The 23,750-nt window shown below is 37.9% G+C and overlaps 1 protein-coding gene across 2 annotated transcripts in view; it reads right to left on the bottom strand.

Annotated features, from left to right (window-relative positions):
• The window catches only part of kdm4aa (lysine (K)-specific demethylase 4A, genome duplicate a), a 44,833-nt gene extending 24,095 nt beyond the window's left edge, over positions 1 to 20,738 (bottom strand). Inside the window, exons 1-11 of one of the 2 annotated variants that reach the window (XM_056459361.1) lie at positions 20,640 to 20,738; positions 18,448 to 18,607; positions 16,919 to 17,094; positions 14,752 to 14,866; positions 14,454 to 14,647; positions 12,184 to 12,233; positions 12,005 to 12,108; positions 11,787 to 11,924; positions 10,257 to 10,648; positions 7,846 to 8,018; positions 4,635 to 7,762 (exon numbers count right to left, since the gene is read on the bottom strand). In XM_056459361.1, coding sequence (XP_056315336.1) covers positions 4,635 to 7,762; positions 7,846 to 8,018; positions 10,257 to 10,648; positions 11,787 to 11,924; positions 12,005 to 12,108; positions 12,184 to 12,233; positions 14,454 to 14,647; positions 14,752 to 14,866; positions 16,919 to 17,094; positions 18,448 to 18,594 — 4,617 coding nt within the window. In that variant the 5' untranslated portion in view covers positions 18,595 to 18,607; positions 20,640 to 20,738. The remainder of the gene's footprint in view (positions 1 to 4,634; positions 7,763 to 7,845; positions 8,019 to 10,256; positions 10,649 to 11,786; positions 11,925 to 12,004; positions 12,109 to 12,183; positions 12,234 to 14,453; positions 14,648 to 14,751; positions 14,867 to 16,918; positions 17,095 to 18,447; positions 18,608 to 20,639) is intronic. The other variant, XM_056459362.1, reaches the window with a different exon arrangement.
• Between the last annotated feature and the right edge of the window lie 3,012 nt (positions 20,739 to 23,750).

Below are 23,750 nucleotides of genomic sequence, written 5' to 3'. Positions count from 1 at the left end.
ATAATGTTTGAAATAATACTGTAAAACAAATAACCACAGTGAATCCAGAACAGCACATACATCTACATCATCTTCAGAGCTAAATGCACTTATTGCAGAGCATTAAAATAAATTATTATCATTTTTTTCCAGCACAATCCTTCTTTTCCATGTAAATTAGGCTTATTTTGTTGTAATATTGCCAGGAAAAATTAACATCACATTACTACTGCTCCTGGAAAGCTGGTGGTACACAGACTTCTGTATTAAAATATATGTTTGTGCTGGTTTTTAATAGATGACAGCAGTTATTTATCACAGGATGCAGAGCACTGCAAGCAGGGCAAATCCAGAGTCAGATATTGTAATGAAGAGCAATTTCATGATTTTAAATATCCATGATTATGGTAATGGAGTGAAGCTGTATATGCAATGTAATGTAATGTGTATTTATATAGTGCATGTATGGTGTGTGGCCATACACCCAAAGTGCTTCATGAGGGCAGTCTCTCCACACCGCCACCAGTGTGCAGCATCCACTTGGATGATGTGATGGCAGCCACAGGACATTAAGTGGATGGGGATGATTGGGAGGCCATGATAATTAAGGGCAGAGAGGGAATTTGGCAAGGGCACCAGAGTTACACCCCTACTCTTTACGAGAAGTGCCATGGGATTTTTAATGACCACAGACAGTCAGGACCTCGGTTTAACGTCTCATCTGAAAGAGTGTAGTACAGTGTAGTATCCCTTATCACTTTTACTCGGGCATTAGGACTCACTCAGACTACAGGCCAGCCCCCTGCTGGCCACACTAACACCACTTCCAGCAGCAACCTAGTTTTCCCATGTGGTCTCCCATCCAGGTACTGACCAGGCTCAGCCCTGCTTAGCTTCAGTGAGTAACCAGTCTTGGGCTGCAGGGTAATATGGCTGTGGCTGTGGTATAGTACTAGCACAGTTTGCTAGCATTAAGTGCTTCAACCATAATCTAGCTCTCATGCAATCGACAATGCAAATTACATTCAGAAATCGTTTTGTGAGAATGTTTTACCTGTGATTGATTTATATTCTCAAAGAACATGGAATGAGGAGCAGTTCTGGATCCAAACACAATGCAATTTTTGCTAAAGTATTTTTTATTAAAAGTCAATTTAATCTAATGGACTAATGTGATCTTTATAGACCTCTGTGTTTTGAAATGGTTGTTGCTGTTGAATGGTTGAATGGTTGAACTGTTGAAATGGTACTCTATTGAAGACATTAAAACCAACCACCAAAGAGGTAAACATCTACTTACTAGTTTTCTTTACTGCATTTTTGCAAACTATAGTGGCGAACTTAAAGTTACGGAAATGTGATGTAATTTTACACCCTGTATTTTTTTTTTTTTACTTCTGCTGACTGCATGATGCAGTTTTCATATGACGCACTAAAGCAGGGGAAACATGCATAAAAAGACCCTTTAAAGTGTATTTAAATTTGTTAATAAAAACGTTATTAGCCTATGATTTACTTTCCCTCAAGGCATTTTATCCTAGGTGTACGATCGAATAAAGTCAAAGTTATTTGAAAAAATATCTTTGCCTTTTCCATCTTTACAATGGACCCTTTTCACAAGACTGTAATGACACATTTAACGGTCATCAGCATCTTAAATCCTTGGTATTATTTAGATTTTTTTTTTTAAACATATGAACATTTATATGTATTCATGTATGTATTATATAAAGAGTTCAGATGCAAAACCCTCTAAATCCATCAGACCTCTTTTCTTGTAAATGAGCATTTTCTATCAGGCTCCTCTGATTAGGTTCAGAAGTTTCATTTTATTTAGTAAATAAATTAACTTTTTTTCAGAAATGTCACTTTAGACAATTCTTTGGTTTTTAACAAGGTATATTTTATTTTGCATTAAAACCAGCTAAATCCACTTGTGCTTTTTATGCAAAAACCTCTAAATCCACCTACTGGGACAAGACAGTGTATTTAGTTGAAAATCACTACAGATGCAATTAGAAATTATTTTACCAAACATAAAACACATACACAAACCACCTGAAATTAAAAATAGATTCATCTGTCAAGTAAGTGGCGGTTCCAGGAAAATGAATGAAATCTGTCAAGTAAGTGCATTAATCAATAACATTAAAACTGATATTAATTAAATCTTAACAATCTGTTGTCATTTCTGATATTTGGGATTTAGATTTAATGTAAGTAGAGCAATGTAAACATTGCAAACATTTTAAACTAAGATTGGTAGATGTAAATAATGTAGTGTAAAACATTTTGAAACATCAATATCTGTGCATTGTCCATTAATATAAAAAGCTTATCAGATATAGGCCTATAGGTAGTATGAAGTTAAATAAATAATGTATAGTTTTATACATTATATTTATCTTTAAAAAATAGCTTAAATTAGCAAATAAAACACAAGGTGGGGCTACTGGGCAAAAAAGGGATGCCTCTCAGACAATTTTAGAAGCTGTCATTCATTAATTCTTACCATATTTAAGGACTTGGTCTGTTGTTTATCGTCATGGCATCCACGTGGGATAAAAGAACGGCATCTTAACTCTGTCTTTCGTAAAAAGCAGTTGCCGTTTAGTTTATAGTAAATCGGACTCACTCAAAGTAGCGTCACTGCGCAAAAAACGTTATGAATGTATGCTACACTTCCGAGTGTACAGTGTGTTTTCTTATTCTTATATAAAGTTTTGAGGTAAGGGACGTTTTCATTTAACATTCCCTGACAGTCGGACAGGCTCATCCAGTTGATCAAACTTTTTTTTTTAAAAGATTTATTTTTGGCCTTAATTAGATAGGACAGTATTGAGACAGGAAGCAAAGTTGGAGAGAGAGAGAGAGACGGGGGTAGGGTAGGGAAATGTCCTCGAGCCGGGATTCAAACTCGGGACGCCCTGATGCGCTACTGCACCATATGTCGGTGCGTTAACCACTAGGCTATTTCACCGACCATGTTTTAAAATCTAAATCAAAAGCGGAATGAAACAGTCTCCTCATAAAAGTCAGCGTATCAGAGCGCTGCTACATTGAAATTATGATTCGATTCAGGGTTTCTGATTGGTTCTCGGGATGTAGCAATTTTTGCTGTCAAAGGCAAGTGGCATTTAGCGGCTTTTGCCAACAAACTGTTATTTCTGAATGCGCTGACGCTGGGATTTGGATGATTAGAAGCAAATCTATATGGTGAACATGTAGTACCAGCCTAAAGCATTCACTCAATGTCATTAGCTCATTTTTGGCGGAAGTGGCGTTTCTGATTGGACATCATCAATTTGGGCGGAGTTAATACTGGTCTCCTGTTTAGAGCTAATGGAGATGTTGCAGGGTTCTGATTGGACATCATCAATTTGGGCGGAGTTCATGCTGGTCTCCTGTTTAGAGCTAATGGAGATGTTGCAGGGTTCTGATTGGACATCATCAATTTGGGTGGAGTTAATGCTAGTTTCCTGTTTAGATTTGATGGAGATGTCACTGGGTTCTGATTGGACATCATCAATTTGGGTGGAGTTAATGCTAGGCTCCTGTTTAGAGCAGATGGAGATGTCGCTGGGTTCTGATTGGGTATAATAATTTGGGTGGAGTTAATGCTAGTGTCCTGTTGGGAGCTGATGGAAATGTCGCTGGGTTCTGATTGGGTATAATAAATTTGGGTGGAGTTAATGCTAGTCTCCTGTTTAGAGCAGATGGAGATGTCGCTGGGTGCTGATTGGACCTCATAGATCGGGGCAGAGTTAATAGGAAGCTTGTGTTTAGGGCTGTTGTTGGCTTCTGATTGGACATCACAGGTGTGGGTGATGAAAGTCAGCGTATCAGAGCGCTGCTACATTGAAAACATGATTCGATTCAGGGTTTCTGATTGGTTCTCGGGATGTAGCGGTTTTTGCTGTCAAAGGCAAGTGGCGTTTAGCGGCTTTTGCCAACAAACTATTATTTCTGAATGCGCTGACGCTGGGATTTGGATGATTAGAAGCAAATCTATATGGTGAACATGTAGTACCAGCCTAAAGCATTCACTCAATGTCATTACCTCATGTTTGGCGGAAGTGACGTTTAGCGGCTTTTGCATCTGAACTCTTCATTTCACCTTTGTATAAAATTACAAAAAATGAATGACCACTTGCCTGAGGTGTTTGTAATGCAGTGTATATGGGGCAAGACAATAAATTTGACATTGTTCTCTCTTCTGGCTGTCGTTATCAGTCTCACACTATTGTTTTCCTTTTTCTGAAAGTCTTGAGGACGCCATCGTGGAGTTTTTCTTTTAATATTTCAGCAAATAGTATAGCAAAAAAATTATTTGTTATACTCTCCCATTGTGAAAAGGGTCCATAGCAATGTCATCCATTCAAAAATATCGAATCTCTGCTATAGTCTAATACAGGGATGGGCAAACTCGATCCTGGAGGGCCGGTGTCCCTGCATAGTTTTGCACCAACCCTAATCAAACACACCTGCTTGTAGCTTTCTAGAGATCTTGAAGACACTAATTAGGGTGTTCAGGTGTGTTTGATTAGTGTTGGAGCAAAACTCTGCAGGGACACCGGCCCTCGAGGATCGAGTTTGCCCATGCCTGGTCTAATACTTTAGTGCTTAAACATCGAGAAAGCAGGCATTGTACGCACCTTGTTGTCCTCTTGAGACTCGCTATCAGAATCACTGTCTCTCTCATGCTGAATGCGTGGCTCAATATCGCTGTAATCTCCTTTAGCGTAGCTGTGGACGTGCAGCACCTCGGCAGGACTCAGTGTCCTCTGGAAGATGTGTTGAACTGAGCCCTGACTGACGCTCGCTAACACAGAGCTCAAGCCTGACTCTGACACATTTACACTCACACTGCTGCTGGGCTCTGGGATGATCTTATAGGTGGGTTCGGGAGTTCGGCGGACCATGAAGTTACTGGATTTCATCTGGACATCATCATACATGTGAATGGAGTCAATACTGGGCTTGTGTTTAGAGCTGACAGAAAAGTCGCTGGGTTCTGATTGGACCTCATACATTTGGGCGGAGTTAATGCTGGTCTTCTGTTTATAGCTGATGGTGAGTCCGCTGGGCGCTGATTGGACATCATACATTTGGGTGGAGTCAATGCTGGGCTTGTGTCTTGAGCTGATAGAGAAATCGCTGGGTTCTGATTGGACATTAGAAATTTGGGCGGAGTTAATACTGGGCTTGTGTTCAAAGCTGATAGAGATGTTGCAGGGTTCTGATTGGATATCATCAATTTGGGCGGAGTTAATGCTGGGCTCCTGTTTAGAGCTGATGGAGATGTCGCAGGGTTCTGATTGGACATCATCAATTTGGGTGGAGTTAATGCTGGTCTCCTGTTTATTGCTGATGGAGATGTCGCAGGGTTCTGATTGGACATCATCAATTTGGGTGGAGTTAATGCTGGTCTCCTGTTTATTGCTGATGGAGATGTCGCAGGGTTCTGATTGGGCATCATCAATTTGAGTGGAGTTAATGCTGGGCTTGTTTTTAGAGCTGATGGAGATGTCACTGGGTTTTGATTGGACATCATCAATTTGGGCGGAGTTAATGCTGGTCAACTGTTTAGAGCCGATGGAGATGTCGCTGGGATCTGATTGGACATCATCAATTTGGGTGGAGTTAATGCTGATCTCCTGGTTAGAGCTGATGAAGATGTTGCAAGGTTCTGATTGGACATCGAACATTTGGGCGGAGTTAATGCTGGTCTCCTGTTTAGAGCTAATGGAGATGTCGCTGGGTTCTAATTGGGCATCATAAATTAGGGCGGAGTTAATGCTGGTCTCCTGGTTAGAGCTAATGGAGATGTTGCAGGGTTCTGATTGGACATCATCAATTTGGGTGGAGTTAATGCTAGTTTCCTGTTTAGAGTTGATGGAGATGTCGCTGGTTTCTGATTGGACATCATCAATTTGGGCAGAGTCCATGCTGGTCTCCTGTTTATTGCTGATGGAGATGTCGCAGGGTTCTGATTGGACATCATCAATTTGGGCGGAGTTTATGCTAGTTTCCTGTTTAGAGCTAATGGAGATGTTGCAGGGTTCTGATTGGACATCATCAATTTGGGCGGAGTTAATGCTAGTTTCCTGTTTAGAGTTGATGGAGATGTCACTGGGTTCTGACTGGGCATCATCAATTTGGGTGGAGTTAATGCTAGTCTCCTGTTTAGAGCAGATGGAGATGTCACTGGGTTCTGACTGGGCATCATCAATTTGGGTAGAGTTAATGCTAGTCTCCTGTTTAGAGCAGATGGAGATGTCGCTGGGTTCTGATTGGGTATAATAAATTTGGGTGGAGTTTATGCTAGTCTCCTGTTTATTGCTGCTGGAGATGTCGCTGGGTTCTGACTGGGCATCATCAATTTGGGTGAAGTTAATGCTAGTCTCCTGTTTAGAGCAGATGGAGATGTCGCTGGGTTCTGATTGGGTATAATAAATTTGGGTGGAGTTAATGCTAGTCTCCTGTTTAGAGCAGATGGAGATGTCGCTGGGTTCTGATTGGGTATAATAAATTTGGGTGGAGTTAATGCTAGTCTCCTGTTTAGAGCAGATGGAGATGTCGATGGGTGCTGATTGGACCTCATAGATCTGGGCAGAGTTAATAGGAAGCTTGTGTTTAGGGCTGTTGTTGGCTTCTGATTGGACATCACAGGTGTGGGTGGAGTTAAAATCAGGGTCATATATATGGCTGTCGGTGATGTTGCCGGGTCCTGATTGGACATTAGAAGCACTGGTGGAGCTGATATCAGGTTTATGTGTAAGGCTGATGGTGTTGTCACTGGGCTCTGGTTGGACATTAAAGGAGAGTGCAAAGTTGATGCTGGGCTCATCTTTAGAGTTGATGGTGATGTCATTGACTTCTGATTGGACATCACAGATGTGGTCTGAGTTTGTGCTGGACTCACATTCGCTGGGTTCTGGTTGGATATCAGATGTGTGAGCGGAGTTAATGCCAGGCTTATTTACTGGGCTCACAGTTATGTCACTGTGTTTGACATCACAAACATTGTTATTGCCAGGCTCATATTTAGAGCTGGTTTCTGATTGGACATCACTCATAGGAGTGGAACTAGTGCTTGGCTTGTGTTCCGAGCTGATGGTGATGTTACTGGTTTCTGATTGGACATTGATGATGTGGGTGGAGTTAATGCTGGGCTTGTGTTCAGGGTCGACGGTGATGTTGCTTAGATCTGACTGAATGTCACAGGTATAGGTGGAGCTAGCACTGAAATTCTGTTTAAGGCTAACGATGATGTCACTAGGTTCTGGCTGGACATCAGAAATATGGGCAACATTAATGCTAGGCACACATGGACTAAGGTTGATGCTGTCGCTGGGTTTTGTGGTGCCATCACAAGTGTAGGCAGAGCTAACGCTGTGTTTAGAGGAGTAACTGCTGCTTACAGACACAAGGGAAGTCATGTCAGTAGCAGTGATGTCACTGGAGCACAGATGGGACGTGACGTCACTCGGTTGAGCATCAGTGCGATCAGTTGGAGTGATGTCCTCAGGCTTGATTTGAACGTCACAGCTTTGAGTGACGTCTTCAGGCTGAGAGGCAACATCACCGCCCAGAGTCACGCTGTTTGTGGACTGTGTGGAAGAGGTGACGTCGCTGGGTTCTTCTTCTCTTTGCTGTGTTGTGATGTCACTGCTGGAGGTGGGGTCTGACGCAGAGAGCTCCGCCTCCATGCACTCTTGATGTTCTTGTTGTTGTGGTGGGGGCGTGTCTGTCTCCATGGTCTCCTCAGATTTCTCGTCAACTGTAGAAATACACACATTGTCTGTTTTATTATTGCCTAAAAAAGCATTACACAAGCATTATATGTTGTACATGAAGCTCTACCTGGGTCAGCAGAGACGGACTGTTCTTTGTTGTTGTCTGTTTCATTCTGGCTGAGTTTGGCTTTCTTCTTTTCAACCTCCTCCACTTCTACCTTTACTTGATTGTCGTCTTTTGCTTCATTGTCAGTGCTGGATCTGAGCCTCTTCTGCCCCACGTTCTGCTTTGGACTACTGCTGTTTGAAGAGAAGGAACATCACGGAAAGTCATTAAAGGTGCAGTATGTAGGATCAACACTAGTGGATGAACAAGGTATTGCAGGTGAATATTAAAACATTGCAGAAGGATTTGCAAACATTGCAGGTTGCCAGATTGATGACTCCAACAGAAACGAGCCTTAGGGGTGGTTCATACAGAACATGTTTTCTCTTTCCAATGTGCTACTTTTATATTGTTCATCATATTGTTTATTTGCATCTCAAGTCCTTTGAAGCATCGCAAACGTGAAGGCTGTGTTTTTTAGATGCCGTGTGAAGTTAAAAGATCTTCAAATTTCACACGCAGTGCAGCTTATCAGTAGTGGACCAGTCAGGAGAACGTGGAGGCAGGACAACTGTTGCAAGTTTCTTGTTTACGAGCACTCAGTGGCCGTGTCCAAATGCCCTCTTGGTTTGTGCTGATTCTGTGTGCTTAGAAACTAAGACATGTTCAGTGTGAATGAGCCTTTACACTTTAAGCTTCAAAGCTAATGTTTACATTTGTGATGTTTTTATTATTTGCTATTGGTGTAACGAATCTCACAAATCTCATGGTTCGGATCATGTTTTTTTAGTCCCGGATTGAACCATTTTTCAGATCAGCTAAAAAGGGAGGGGACAAATGTAATTTGCTTTCCATTTATTACAAGAACAGCACCGTAAGACACTTTTGGTTTTAACAAACAGAAATTTGAAACTGTAATTTTAATAGAAGTAAAATGAAGAAATAATCAGCTGAATAAAAATAATTTGTAAAATATTGTAAAAAAAAAAAATCACTGTTACTACTACTGTTGCTGTTAACACTACATGTATAAATCTAACATTATAATTTGTACAACTCATATTTATTTTAGTCTTATTTTCAATAAATGATTCAGTGATGGAGTTTGCATGTTCTCCCTGCGTTCGTGTGGGTTTCCTCTGGGTGCTCCGGTTTCCCCCCACAGTCCAAAGACATGTGGTACAGGCGAATTGGGTAAGCTAAATTGTCCGTAGTGTATGTGTGTGAATGAATGTGAATGGATGTTTCCCAGTGATGGGTTGCGGCTGGAAGGGCATTCGCTGCGTAAAAATGTGCTGGATAAGTTGGCAGTTCATTCCGCTGTGGCGACCCCAGATAATAAAGAGACTAAGCCAAAAAAGAAAATGAATGAATGAATGATTCAATGATTCACTCAGAAAACTTTGTTTCATTGCTAGATGATCATTTTTGAAGAATTATTCAGTGGCATAATTTTGATGGCTGGTTGTCGCCCCCTATTGGTTAAATAATGTAATTACTGCCTACAACTTTCATTTTTAAGTGTCAAGTTAAATGCATATGATGGTGATTTTAAACTTCACCATAAAAATATGTGCTTTTATCTAAACTATAAACTGTTTTTCCAGTACTTCTGTCTTATTTGACTGTTTGTAACTCCATAACTAACTCAAAAGACTAAAGACTGTTCAAACACAGATTTGAATGCAGTGATTCGGAGGATTAATAATCATATGCAAATCAGCATCATTCATAATTTATGTAGGGGGGGGGGGGGGGTATTGAGATCCCGATCTTTTAATGATTAAACGTGCAGCTTACTTTGACATCATTAATGCAGGCTAAACAAGTAGTGACAGAAAACACCTTTAATAACCTAAGAAACCCACCACATCCCCAATAACCCACCACAACTTTTTCCGTCATCATTATATTTTTGACGCAAGAGGCGATCTCTCTGCGATCGTTACAAATGATGGATAAATTAAAAACTAACATTAGGTTATGATTCGTACAAATCACGGATCAACTGTGATCAGTTACACCTTTATTATTTGCTAATTAAAAACCACCTCATGTAACTCTGAATCAGCATGCCATTTCAGTGGCTGCCACTGTCCCCTGAGCTCACATCCGTACATTAACACAGCCTTCATGACTGAAATAAAACACGCTTTTTCCCACCACACGGCAAACTGGGGGCGCCAGTATATAACTTACAGATATTCCAGCACAGAACGCACATTTTCAAAGGAGAATGACTGGCTTTAACATTGTTTTTCAGATAAACAATGTGTTCTCTTAGCATGTTTCTTTAAATATCTGCAAACATATCATTGCTATGATTTAGCAGAGTCAAAAACATAAAAATAATACACCTAAGAACAAAAAAAGTTGCTATTACATCACAGAAACAATCGTGAAAACATCAAATTAAATGTTGTTCTACAAACCTGCTGATCTGTTCTGACGTGCTGCTGGGCTCTTCATCCTTCACAGTCTTCTCTACCTCTGCGTCTGCTTTCTCCTCTCCAGCATCGCTTTCTCTCTTCACCACCTTCTCAGAGACCACTTCAGCTTTGTCCTCTTCTCTGTCATCTGTGTTCGCCTTCTGCTGGTCTCCTGCCTCTGCTTCTCCTCCCTCTTCCAGCGTTTCTGCTCTGCTGCTATTGCTGATCTCTCCTTTCTCATTCTCTTTCTGGATTTCAGCCACTTCTGGTGTGGGCTTCGAGTGGTCAATGGGGACGTTATCCTTTCCTGCTTTCCAAAGTTTGTATCGTTCTGGCTGGAACTTGTGCACAAACACATCCATGGAAATCTTTACCATGTCCTTCCGGCAGGAACACTGAGAAGGAGATGCACGTCATTAAACAAAAATACTTGAAAAGGTCGTAACAACTCAGTTGAAAATAAATTTAAAGGGATATCTCATCCAAAAATTTAAATTCAGCCTTTACTTTACTTTTACCAATAGCCGCATTTCCACTATCGGGCCAGTGCGAGTCAGGGCTTTAATCGGGCCAGGCCGGGCCAATAGCCCGGGAGGTTGAGAAATGAGGCCGAAATCATGTCGCGTTTCCACTGTCGGGCTAGTTGCTTGCAGCGTGTCACGCAAACACCGCCCCCAGAACGTCCCCCGAATCAAACGTCACACAACCCGTCACACAACCCGCCCACTTCAGCGGGAACAAAAAACTCAAATTATAACCACAAACACAACCTGGCATCACTACGAGAGCTGGAAGATGGAGAACACCGAAGCGAAGCTTTTTTACTGTTTGTGGTCTGTTGGTGTAAGGCCAGACAGCGATCCCTGGATAAGGACATTCGAGTTCGGCAGCATTTACTTCGAACACAGATTTTGGCTGCATATACCATCATATATGCCGTGTTGTTGTTAATGCCATCGATTGTAAGGATGTAATCGGATGATAAGTATTTCATTTCTTGCTCTTAAAGTAGCATATATGCATAAAAACGTACTGACCAGTACTGTCTGCTATCCATTTTTTCTTCTTCTTAGTGAGTTGATCAAGCGCGATAGCAAAACAAATGTAAGGGAAGAAAGCATCTTGTCTCCTCTTTACCTGACAGGAAAACTCCGCCTTGTACGTAACCCCGCCCCGAAGCCCCAGTTGGCCCTCCTTGGCCCAAGGTATTCGGCGGGCCGAAAAAGGCCGGACGCTGGCCCCAAGGAAACCCCGCTTTGGCCCGATTACGCCCCGGAAGTGATAGTGGAAATGCGACTGGCCTTGGCTCGCCCTGGCTCACTCGCTTTAGGCACGATAGTGGAAACGCGGCTATTGACTTTTTCCTACTATGGAAGTCAATGGTTACAGGTTTTCAGCATTCTTCAAAATATCTTCCTTTGTGTAAAAAAACTCATAAATGTTTTGTAATAACATGAGGGTGAGTAAAAAGTGAGCAAATTGTCATTTTAGGGTGAACTATCCCTTTAAACTGTGTACAGAAACATAACATACTAATGTTGCCAGCTTTCCATAATCGATCCAGCGCTGAGTGGCGAAGTTGGTGGATTCTGCGCAGTTGAAGCCGTGGTTAAAGCCAGCATGATATCCATACGGGAATGTGACAATGAACTGGCCTGCTTCCTGTGTGACCTGATGAATCAAGAAGAAAGAGGTCAAACCACGAGATGAAACTAGGTATGACATTAAATGATAAGTATGAAGTAACTAACCTTCTCAAACGGTATTCCATACTTCCTCAGAATTGACGGTGATATTAAAGTCATTTTGTGTCGCAAGAAAGCTTCACAACTTTGGGCGCTTCCAGGGAAAAATCCTGCATGGATGAAAATAAGATGATGAGTAGCTGAAGAGGAGAAACTAATAATGTGCTTTCAGAAGATCACTGTACCTTTAGCAAGACGCTCCAATCTCTTCCCGTGCTCTGGAGGCACAGCATACCTGCAGAGGAACTCATTTTCAATTCAAGATCAAGTAATAATGCTTTTGAAATCTGACTGTATAAATAGTCATTCATTAATCAACTTTCCTTTGGGTTAGTCTGTGATTTATTAGGGGTCGAGCATAATTCCAGCATAATGTTATAAGCAGTGGATGCCCTTCCAGCCGCAACCAAGTACTAGGAAACACCCATACACTTAGTTCATCCAATTCACCTATAGTGCATGTCTTTGGACTGTGGGGAAAATCGGAGCACCTAGAGGAAACCCACGCCAACATGGGGAGAACATGCAAACTCCACACGGAAATGCCAAATGGCCCAGCTGGGACTCGAACCAGCGACCTTCTTGCTGTGAGGCGACAGTGCTAACCACTGAGCCACCGTGCCACCCCACTGTATAAATATTATTTATGTTATTGTTTTTTTCAGTCTGTCTTTATCACCAAGGTTGCATTTATTTGTTTAAAAATACAGTATAATCAAATATGACTTTTAAACAAGGTTATGGGGACCCCGAGAAGACTGCAAAGGAGTGCTAGAGGGTCCGTGAAGATGTTTGGAGAAAGAGCCTTAAATTATAATTTTTTTAACCAATTAATAAATAATTACATTAATAAAATAAAACATTAAATACAAATAAAGAGACAAACTAAAATAAATAAAGATAAGTTAGTATAAAAGAAACATTTTAATTATTAATACAAAACCATGAAAAATTAATTAATAATAATATTTATTTATGTTTATCATAATAAATTATTTTTAAGTACAAACTAGATTAATATAAATAATACTTTCATTAAAATCAATAACTTTTACATTTTATAGACTTTAATGAAAATAATAAAAATAATTCCATTCATAAATCAAAAATAAATTCAAATCAATAGATAAACAAAAATAAATAAAGACAAGTTAGTAAAAAAAATGTAATTAATTAATGATTATAAATAGGGTTAAAACTATTTAATTATTAATAACAAAACCACGATAAATGAATGAATTAATTTTAAGTACTACCTAGATTAATATAAATAATATTACTTTTATTAAAATATATAACTTTTACATTTTATAGACTTTTATGAAATTAATAATTTCATTAATAAAATAAAAAAATTATTTCAAATAAAAAAGACAAACTAAAATAACTAAAGACAAGTTAGTATAAAAGAAAATAAATAAATAAGTAAATAATTATACATTGGGCTAAAGATATTTAATTATTAAAACAAAAAATATTTAATTATACAATACAAAAAAATAAAGAAAGAAAAGTTAGTATAAAAGAAACAAAAAAGGGGCAAATTTATTAAAAAGCAATAGAATTATTAATACAAAACCATGATAAATCAATTATTTAAAAGTACAAACAAGATTAATATAAATAATTGCATTTTTATTCAAATAAATAACATACATTTTATAGACTTTTATGAAATAATAAATAATTTATTAATAAAATCAAAATTTAATTTAAATAAACAGACAAACTAAAATTGAAAAGTTAGTATAAAACAATAAATAAATAAATAAATACATAAATAAATAAAAATGGGACTAAATTAAACTATGATAACCTATGATAACTATGATAAATAAGTGATTTAATTTTAAGTATTTACTGGATTAATATAAATAATAGTACAATTATTCAAATAAATAACATATATTTTAAGTACTTTCATGAAATGATTAAATAATTTCATTAATAAAATCAAAAATGAATTAAAATAAACAGACAAACTAAAATAAATAAAGAGAGGTATAAAAGAAACAACAAATAAATTAATTAATAAAAAAATTGGAATAAAGTCAATTAATTATTAACACAAAACCATGATAAATAAATTAAATAAGTACTAATCCCTGTAAATCCAGTCCTTGGTGTCACATAATCATACTTGATAATCCTAATATGCTGAACTTCTGCTAAAGAAACGTATTTCAAATTTTTGTTGTTGTTTAATCTCACTTAAAAATACAAACAAACAAACAAACAAACAAACAAACAAACAAACAAACACTTAATGACCCCAAACTTTGAATGATAGTGTTTTTGAAAAAATTATTCTTATGGGCAGTTTCTTTTTAAAGAATCTGGCAAAAAGTCTCCTGGTTTAAATAAAACACGTATTTAAAAAAATGTAATTTTTTTTGTAATGTTCCTCACTATTATGCATGAACACACACATATTAGACACAAGCAATGACAGTACCAGGACTTGGGTTCTCCAAAGTGCAGGTAGTTGATGCTGTAGAGATCCATGTCCTCCGTGTGCCAGGCGAATGTGCTCTTCCACATCCCGAAATACAGATACGGAGTGTTCACCCCTTTGATTGTGATTCCACTCTCTCTCTCCACCATGTCCAATATAGTGTTCAGGCGGCCAATATTCCACTCCGTCACATCCTGTCACACATATGCTTGTAATCATCATACAGTCCTATTATGACCTCGTGAACTCACTTTCCAACTCAAACATATTTCGTTCCCAAAAATGGCAGATTACTCACAGGATCATAGAGAGTTCCATTGACATCTGCCCCATATAATGGTGGATTGAATGTTAAATTCTTCCAAAATTTTCTCTCCAGTTCTTCAAAGTCAGCATATCTGGGATTAGAGAACCTAAAGTTGTGTAAGAGAAATGTTACATTACACATTGACAAAGTCAACACATTAACAGTTCAACAAATGCAAAAGTAGGGCTGGATATCATAAGAATTTCTGGTTTCAGCTCTGCCTAATTAGTCCAGATCATTTTATATTGATCAAAGAACCATGAGTGAAATCCTGAAAAAGCCTTCTGTTCTTCACAGGCTACCTCTTAATGTCATACAGAACCCATTTTTAGACATTAAATTTGGAGAGCATTTGTTATTATTGTGCATCAGTATTTTTAAAAGTAGTCAATTGTATTAGTTACTGATATTATTTTGACCTGTTCAGTCGGATTTACACTGCTGTTTAAGTTTTGGGTCATTACTTAACCCTTGTGTTTTGTTTAAATTTACTACCCTTTCATTATGTTCAGGATGAAAACATTCACTAAATTAATCTGCTGTAGCAAATGTATATATATTTTTCATTTTGTTTGTGTATATATATATATATATATATATATATATATATATATATATATATATATATATACACAAACAAAATGATTTAATTTTAATATAAAAGGTAATAAGGGGCGGCACGGTGGCGCAGTGGTTAGCACTGTTGCCTCACAGCAAGAAGGTCGCTGGTTCGAGTCCAGGCTGGGCCAGATTGGCATTTCTGTGTGGAGTTTGCATGCTCTCCCCGTGTTGGCGTTGGTTTCCTCCGGGAGCTCCGGTTTACCCCACAGCCCAAACACATGTGCCATAAGTTAATTGGATGAACTAAATTGGCTGTAGTGTTTGAGTGCATGTGTGAATGTGAGAGTGTATGGGTGTTTCCCAGTACTGGGTTGTGGCTGGAAGTGCATCTGCTGCGTAAAACATAAGCTGGAATAGTTAGTGGTTCATGCTGCTGTGGCGACCCCTGATAAATAAGGAACTAGGCCAAAGAAAAATGAATGAATGAATAAAAGGTAATTGTGAACAGTCGCAGTAGTCTTGGACAGATTAGTAACACCATTGGCTTTGATGCATTGGCTTTTTCCAGCATCAGATAAAATGTATTTTCCTTAGTTACTGTTTGTGGCTGTTTTTGCCCTCTGACTTCCATTATAAACACACCACCAACAATCAAGAATGCATAATTAAATGGTGTTATGGTTTTGCAATCAAAAAGTGTCATTATAATGGTGGTAAATGGGGAAAAACAGCCAAGAACATAATAAAAAAAGTTGCCCACAGTTTATTGAGGTTTTGAAATTTTTTTTTAAAGTATTTTCCAAAATATGTGTCAAAATATGATTTGTCACCAAAAATCCCTCCATTTGCTGCTGCAACAGAAAGTTGTGGGCAAATTAAGACTCAACAGCTCCTCATGGTGGATGAAAACACCCAAAACACAACATAAGAGATAAAAAGAATAAATTAACTGGAAACACGTTTATAATATCACATAAGATTTCTAAATAAACGCTGTTCTTTAATTGAACCAAAGAATTCTGAAAAATGTATCCATTTCTACAACATTCTTAGCTGATTTGAACTTAATAATAATAATAATAATAATAATAATAATAATAATAATAAGAAGAAGAAGAAGAAGAAGAAGAAGAAGAAGAAAAAGAAGTATTTATAATATCTAAGAACTAGATTGTTTGCAGACTTTTAAATTACAGTGTAGTTAAATAAGCAAGAGGTCTCTTTATTGGTGGAGAATTTCTTTATATTTTGATTAAAGATTGAAGAGACAAACACTTTTTTTTAATTTAAAATATTGCACAATAGTTAACCCTGCATGATGACTGCAAGAACATTTATTAAAAGGATAGTTCACTCGATTTTTTTTTTCACCATTTACTCACAATTATATGGTTCCAAATTTAAATTGAAAACAAGATAAGATATTCTGAAGAATGTTGGTAAAAAAGCAGCCATTGACATCCACAGTGTTCAGCACAGCAAAGAAAGTCATACAGGTTTGGAACAAGTAGAGGATGAGTACATTTTTTTTAGAGTGAACTATCGCTTTAAGAAGCTAATTTAAGAGTCTGCATATGGTTCAGTGTTTTCTGCTCACTTGTCTGTGTTGGCGGTTTTGCGGAACTCGCGGACTGTCATTGGCTTCTTCTGGATGTTGTACTGAGTGAAGAGACCCGATTGGCCAGTCACCACTTGTTGAATAGGGGTTGGAATCACCAGATCATCAATGTCATCATATGTGCGCCGGGGCTTCCAGTCCTTCGGTGGCACAACCTGACAGACAGACACAACAATGAGATGATCCCACTTCCAGTGATCATACACTATTTTATTGAGATAAATATTGCGATATGAATACATTCAAAATATAATTTGAATAGCACTATTTGATGGTTTTCTGGGGAGTCTAATGCCGAGTTCAGACTGCATGATTTTCAAAGTAGTCGCAGATGTTTTCACACTGCATGACTATCTGGGCTGCTTTGTCGCTGCTTTGTTTACACTGCAAGATGGATCGGCGACAGGGGGGTTCACATTGCATGACTTTAAAATACGAAGATTCGCCGGCAACGTTGTCCAAACTACGTCCCACAACCAAAAACAAGTAGTATTTCATTTGTTATTAACTACATAAGGAGAAAGAAGCCTTTAATGGGATAGAATATGTACATATTTGCTCACCTGGGTTTGAAGGCAATTAGCTAATTCTCCTTCATATTTCTCCTAACTATTTCTTTTTTGACCCTCTTGTTATATTGCTCACATGACACGTCAAACAGACACGAGTGCTCCTGCCAAATTTCCACTAGTTTTTCTTCCATTTCTTGGTCCAAATAAACTGAAAATAAGCGCTGTTAACTTCTCCAACAACCTCCCGCTGGCCTGCAGGTACCTATGCAAGTGGATGCTGCTCTCTCATTGGCTGAAGGTAATTGCTGATTGCTGTTATTTTCAATCAGAACACATTTCACACAGCATGATTTGATCGTCGACAGCTCCAGATATTTAGCATGCCAAACATCTCACAGACATCGGCGACTGATCTGAAATTCTCTCAGATTGCGTCTTTGATAATTCACACTGTGTGACTGTTACTCACGTGAACGAGCACTGATTTGCCTGTGTATTCAGGCATTTGTCGGCGATTTCTGGTAACGCAATTGAATAATCACTATTAAAATATGCTTTTCTTACTTTTTTTGTCCCGTTTCTAGTCCACATATCAAAAAAATTCTTAGTGCAAGTAAAATATTGTTTCGTTTTCACCATCAGGAGAAATAAGTGAAAATTTTGGGTTTTTCCTTAAAACAAGCTAAATTATCATACATGAAATAATCTTGTTTTTGCTTTGAAATGTAGAAATTTGGAATAAAATCCTGACAAAAATTGTATTAAGACTTTTTTTTTGCATAAATCATATAAATTCCATATAAATACAGTGATTGAATACAATTCTGTAGCTCCTGGTCAACTATAATTCACTCAACATTGAATATCTTTGCAATGTGACTTTTGTGTGACAATATCGAGGCTGAAATTAAATATATTGTTTAACCCTACTACAAATGTTTCTCACAGTAATCTGAGCTGAATGAATTTATACGGTTCAACAAATAGCGGGCTCACCCTTGCCATCCCGGCCCTGTGCGCCCCCTGCGACTCCATATATGCAATGTATCTGTTGAAGTCTTTGAACTCCTCTTTTGTGGGATAAAAGGTCATGATCCTGATGGCAGGACTCTGGGAGCTTTGAGAGACCGAGTCCGAAGCCATTCTGACACTTGGACTGTAAGAGAAATACAAAAAATAAATATGAAAGAAACACAATGAAAGAAACAAAGGAAATTCATATGCAACAATCACACACACAGCTGAGATAAACTGGTGGATAGAAAACTACTTTAAAGCTAATTAGGCATAGGCATGGGATGATAACCGGTTTCAAGGTTTATCGCGGTTTGGAAAAGTCAAGGATTTAAAACCGCTAGAATTTTCTGATATACCGTTCCTATGATATATGTTTGTTTTTTTCAACTATTTTATTTAGTTTATTAGGGCAACAGTATCTCCAGCAGAAAAGGACCCTTCACATCAAAAGCTACTGTTCCAAAATATATTAAATGCGTCTTAAAATAAAATATACTGTGTTTACCTAGACATTTAAAAATAACATATTTTAGAGTCGTACAATTTCGTGAAACCGTGATATTTTTATCCAAGGTTATCATACCATAACAATCTTATACTGGCCCATGCCTTGGGTTGGTATAAGTTTCTGACGGTATGATAACCTTGGATAAAAATATCATGGTTTCATGATATTGTGATTACTGTAATTAGCTATCACTACTAATATATGCTATTTTTAAAATGTCTGGGTAAAAAACTAAAACTTTTGAGAAACATTTATAATATTTTGGATCGGTAAACATATCAGGCTGACAAATTTAAATGAATCATTGACTTCTGCTGTCTTCATTAGTTTCAAAAACACTGATTTCTTTACAATTTAAAACAGCATCTTTGGGCGGTTCATTTCGCTGTGGCGACCACAGATTAAGGGATAAGCCGAAAAGAAAATGAATGATGAATGAACAGCCTCTTTGGAGATCTTTTCTGCTGGAGATACTGTGTTGTGTTAAAAATCTGAAAAAAAAGTCAATAAAAAATCTTACACATAACTTAGAAATGTTATAGGAGTAAATGTTGGTGGTTTTAAAACCTTAACTTTTCCAAACCACGGTATACCTTGAAAACGGTTATCATACCTATGGCCAATTTGCACATAACAGCTGCACATATAACGTTGTATATAGTAATAAACATGTACATACACTTGTCAATCTGTATATTTGCACTCACTACTTACTTCTATTTTTAAAAAAATATATTTATTATCTGTTTTTTGTCCTGTCTCTGTAATCCTGTTGCACTGTAGAAGCTCTGTCACGAAAACAAATTCCTCGTATGTGTGAACATACCTGGCAATAAAGCTCTTTCTAATATATAACTAATGATTAATTCTAAACAAATATAAATTTTAATACAATAATTGAATGTCATTATTTGTGTAATTAGACTTGCAATTAAAACGATATAAAATTTTATTAACTAAAAAAATGTGACAATTGACAACATACTGTACTCATAATCTTTACTGGCAGAAATAAACTTAAAATAAAATAAGTTTTATTCAAAATAACATTATGCAATAAATAAAAATGACATTTGCAAAAATATACCCTCGACCCATTCAAGCTCACAGTCTATACAAATAATATTAATGAACTGTGGTAATTAATAACAGTTATTATTATAAACGTTGGAGCACCTGTAAACTCATATTAGCATGCTAGCTGACGTTAGCCTTTAAACATATAATATCTGATCGTTTAGAGTGTTTAACCAGTCACCATCTTATATACGAATCTGTCATGATCTCAAAATAAGGTTTTGCTTAGGAACATTTTAATTTCTGACATCGAAATATGTCAAAGTGACAGCTAAAAAAACAACAACAAACACACACTGACGGCTAAAGCCACTCAAATGAACACAAAGTTACTCCTGTCAGACAAACACGCCTCTTTAGCGCGACACACACACGCTTGTATCTTTCCACATAGTGTAATTACACTTTTTATGGAGTGTATAACTGTGTTATTACATGAATTATTGATCCGCTCCAAACTTTGACGAGCCTATTGGCTAACTACTGTAAACACAGACGTTCAAACACTAAAACACACACGAAATCTGTCCGTACACTTAAATACCCGATCGTATGTGTCAGGAGAGGAGCAGAGGAGTTTACTCACGGCTGTCTCGGACTCAGCTGAGTGATGTTGAGGGCGCAAACTCAGAAAAACGGCGCAGAAAAAGACGATAGCAGATCAGACATGTCCTCCATTAGAGTGCAGCGCATGAGACGGCGCATGCGCACTCACTGTTTACAAAGATGGAAGAAGGCGTTCCCCTGCGCGCGCCCCCTAATCAACACACTCCACATGAGGCCGTACAGATAATACGGAAAATTTGTATATAACTTCCTCCATATGAACCAGAGATACCCTCCATATGGGTCAGAGAATATAATGAAATATGTAGTAGATAATATAGATAAGGATTACTGTATACTATAACGATATAATTCATCGACACATTACGTCTCAAATAATAGCATATGTGTATGGGTATTTTATGTATTATTTATATGTTGGTAAAAAGAGACGTATTTCTATGTAATTTAATTCACTCACATATGATATGAGCCATAAAACATATATGACCCAAGGGAAATATAGATATAAAATGAAATAAATAAATAAAATGGATTATTGCACTTCATTTGTCATAAGATCTTTTTACATCGCACATAGAACTGAAGATGATCTTTCAAACATTTGATAAATAAATAACTCTGTATATTCACCTGTTTAGTCATATAGGCTAGTTATACTAAGAAATGATTATACATACTTATAAATTTAAGTGATATATATACTTATAGAAATGAAAACCTTTAGATCGTCAATCTAATTCATAAACAGCTAAAATATGTATGTACAGTGCATCCGGAAAGTATTCATAGTGCTTCACTTTTTCCACATTTTTTTTATGTTAAAGCCTTATTCCAAAATGAATTAAATTAATTTATTTCCTCAAACTTCCACACACAATACCCCATAATGACAATGTGGAAAAAAAGTTTCTTTGAAATTGTAGAAACTTATTAAAAAAAAACAAAAAAAAAAACTGAAAAATCACATGTACATCAGTATTGACAGCCTTTGCTCAATACTTTGTTGATGCACCTTTGGCAGCAATTTCAGCCTCAAGTCTTTTTGAATATGATGCCACAAACTTGGCACACCTGTCTTTGGGAATGTTTGCCCATTCCTCTTTGCAGTACCTATCAAGCTCTATCAGGTTGGATGGGAAGCGACGGTGTACAGCCATTTTCAAATCTCTCCAGAGACGTTCAATAGGATTTAGGTCTGGGCTCTGGCTAGGCCACTCAAGGACATTCACAGAGTTGTTGTGAAGATACTCCATTGATATTTTGGTGGTGTGCTTTGGGTCATTGTCCTGCTGGAAGATGAACCGTCGCCCCAGTCTGAGGTCAAGAGCACTCTGAAGCAGGTTTTCATTCAGGATGTCTCTGTGCATTGCTGCATTCATCTTTCCCTCTATCCTGACTAGTCTTCCAGTTCCTGCTGCTTAAAAACATCCCCACAGCATGATGCTGCCACCACCATGCTTCACTGTAGGGATGGTGTTAGCCTGATGATGAGCGGGTGCCTGGTTTTCTCCAAACGTAATGCCTGGCATTCACTCTAAAGAGTTCAATTTTAGTCTCATCAGACCAGAGAGTTTAGTTTCTTATGGTCTGAGAGTCTTTCAGATGCCTTTTGGCAAATTCCAGGCAGGGAGTGGCTTCTGTCTGGCCACTCTACCATACAGGCCTGATTGGTGGATTGCTGCACAGATGGTTGTCCTTCTGTAAGGTTCATCTCTCTCCACAGAAGAATGCTGGAGCTCAGACAGAGTGACCATCGGGTTATTGATCACCTCCCTGACTAAGGCCCTTTTCCCCTGATCACTCAGCTTAGATGGCCGGCCAGCTCTAGGAAGAGTCCTGGTGGTTCCAAACATCTTCCACTTATGGATGATGGAGGCCACTGTGCTCATTGGAAGCAGCAGAAATTTTTCTGTAACCCTCCCCAGCCTTGTGCCTCGAGACAATCCTGTCTCGGAGGTCTACAGACAATTCCTTTGTCTTCATGCTTGGTTTGTGCTTTGACATGCACTGTCAACCCTGGGACCTTATATAGACAAGTGTATGCCTTTACAAATCATGTCCTATCAGCTGAATTTACCACAGGTGAACTCCAATCAAGCTTCTGAAACATCTCAAGAATGATCAGTGAAAACAGAATGCATCTGAGCTCAAGATAGAGCTTCACGGCAAAGGCTGTGGATACTGATGTACATGTGATTTTACAGCTTTTTTATTTTTAATAAATTTGCAACTATTTAAAAAAAACTATTCTACACATTATCATTATGGGGTACTCTGTGTAGAATTTTGAGGAAATAAATAAATTTAATCCATTTTGGAATAAGGCTGTAACATAAAAAAATGTGGAAAAAGTGAAGCGCTATCAATACTTTCCGGATGCACTGTATGAGGTCTTTTTACATCCCACATAGAACTGTAGATAATGGTTATGATACATAAATAACTCAGTATATATGCTAGTTATACCTATTAAAATAGAAATGAAAAACCTTTAGATTGTAAATCTAATTCATAAACAACTAAAATATGTATGTATACAAATATCTTACATATAGTCATATGGATGCAAGAATAAAGAAAAACTAAATGAATTGAGGTCCAATTTACTGAATGATGCTTATTTTTAATCCCAGCCTCTGGACAATTATCGGCGGTAAGACCACCCGTTAAAAAAATATGCAATTAAATGAGTCGTGTCTGTCCAGTGATAAACAGAGACATCGATTATATTCGACCAACTGGTAATAGGGCTTAATTATTTGTTAATTACTATCTACTATGGGAAACAACAACTCTGACCCAAGACCAAAGCAACAATTTGTATCTAATTACTGAGATAATTAGCTTTCAATACAATTAGTAAACTTTCCTGAGGGGTTGTTGGGATTTTGGGCGGATGCCTAATGTCTCCAGGTGTTGAAGAACTAATGAATCATGCAGAAGAGGCAGAATCCAGTCCGCATGCCTTCACATGAATCTGCAATGGCCGCTAGGCTGACTAGCTTTGGCCACAGAGCTCTGGCTAACGTTCTGGCAAAGAAACACTGAAGAGAAACCAGCCATCTGCTCCCTGGAAATGCGCTGAAGAAACGGCAACACGGCAGCAAAGTCCCACAGTAAACGTGTA

This window comes from Danio aesculapii, chromosome 6 (genome assembly GCF_903798145.1).
Source record: "Danio aesculapii chromosome 6, fDanAes4.1, whole genome shotgun sequence".
Taxonomy (NCBI): domain Eukaryota; kingdom Metazoa; phylum Chordata; class Actinopteri; order Cypriniformes; family Danionidae; genus Danio; species Danio aesculapii.
The sequence above is the reverse complement of the archived record's forward strand: the minus strand, read 5'-3'. Positions and strand labels throughout refer to the sequence as shown.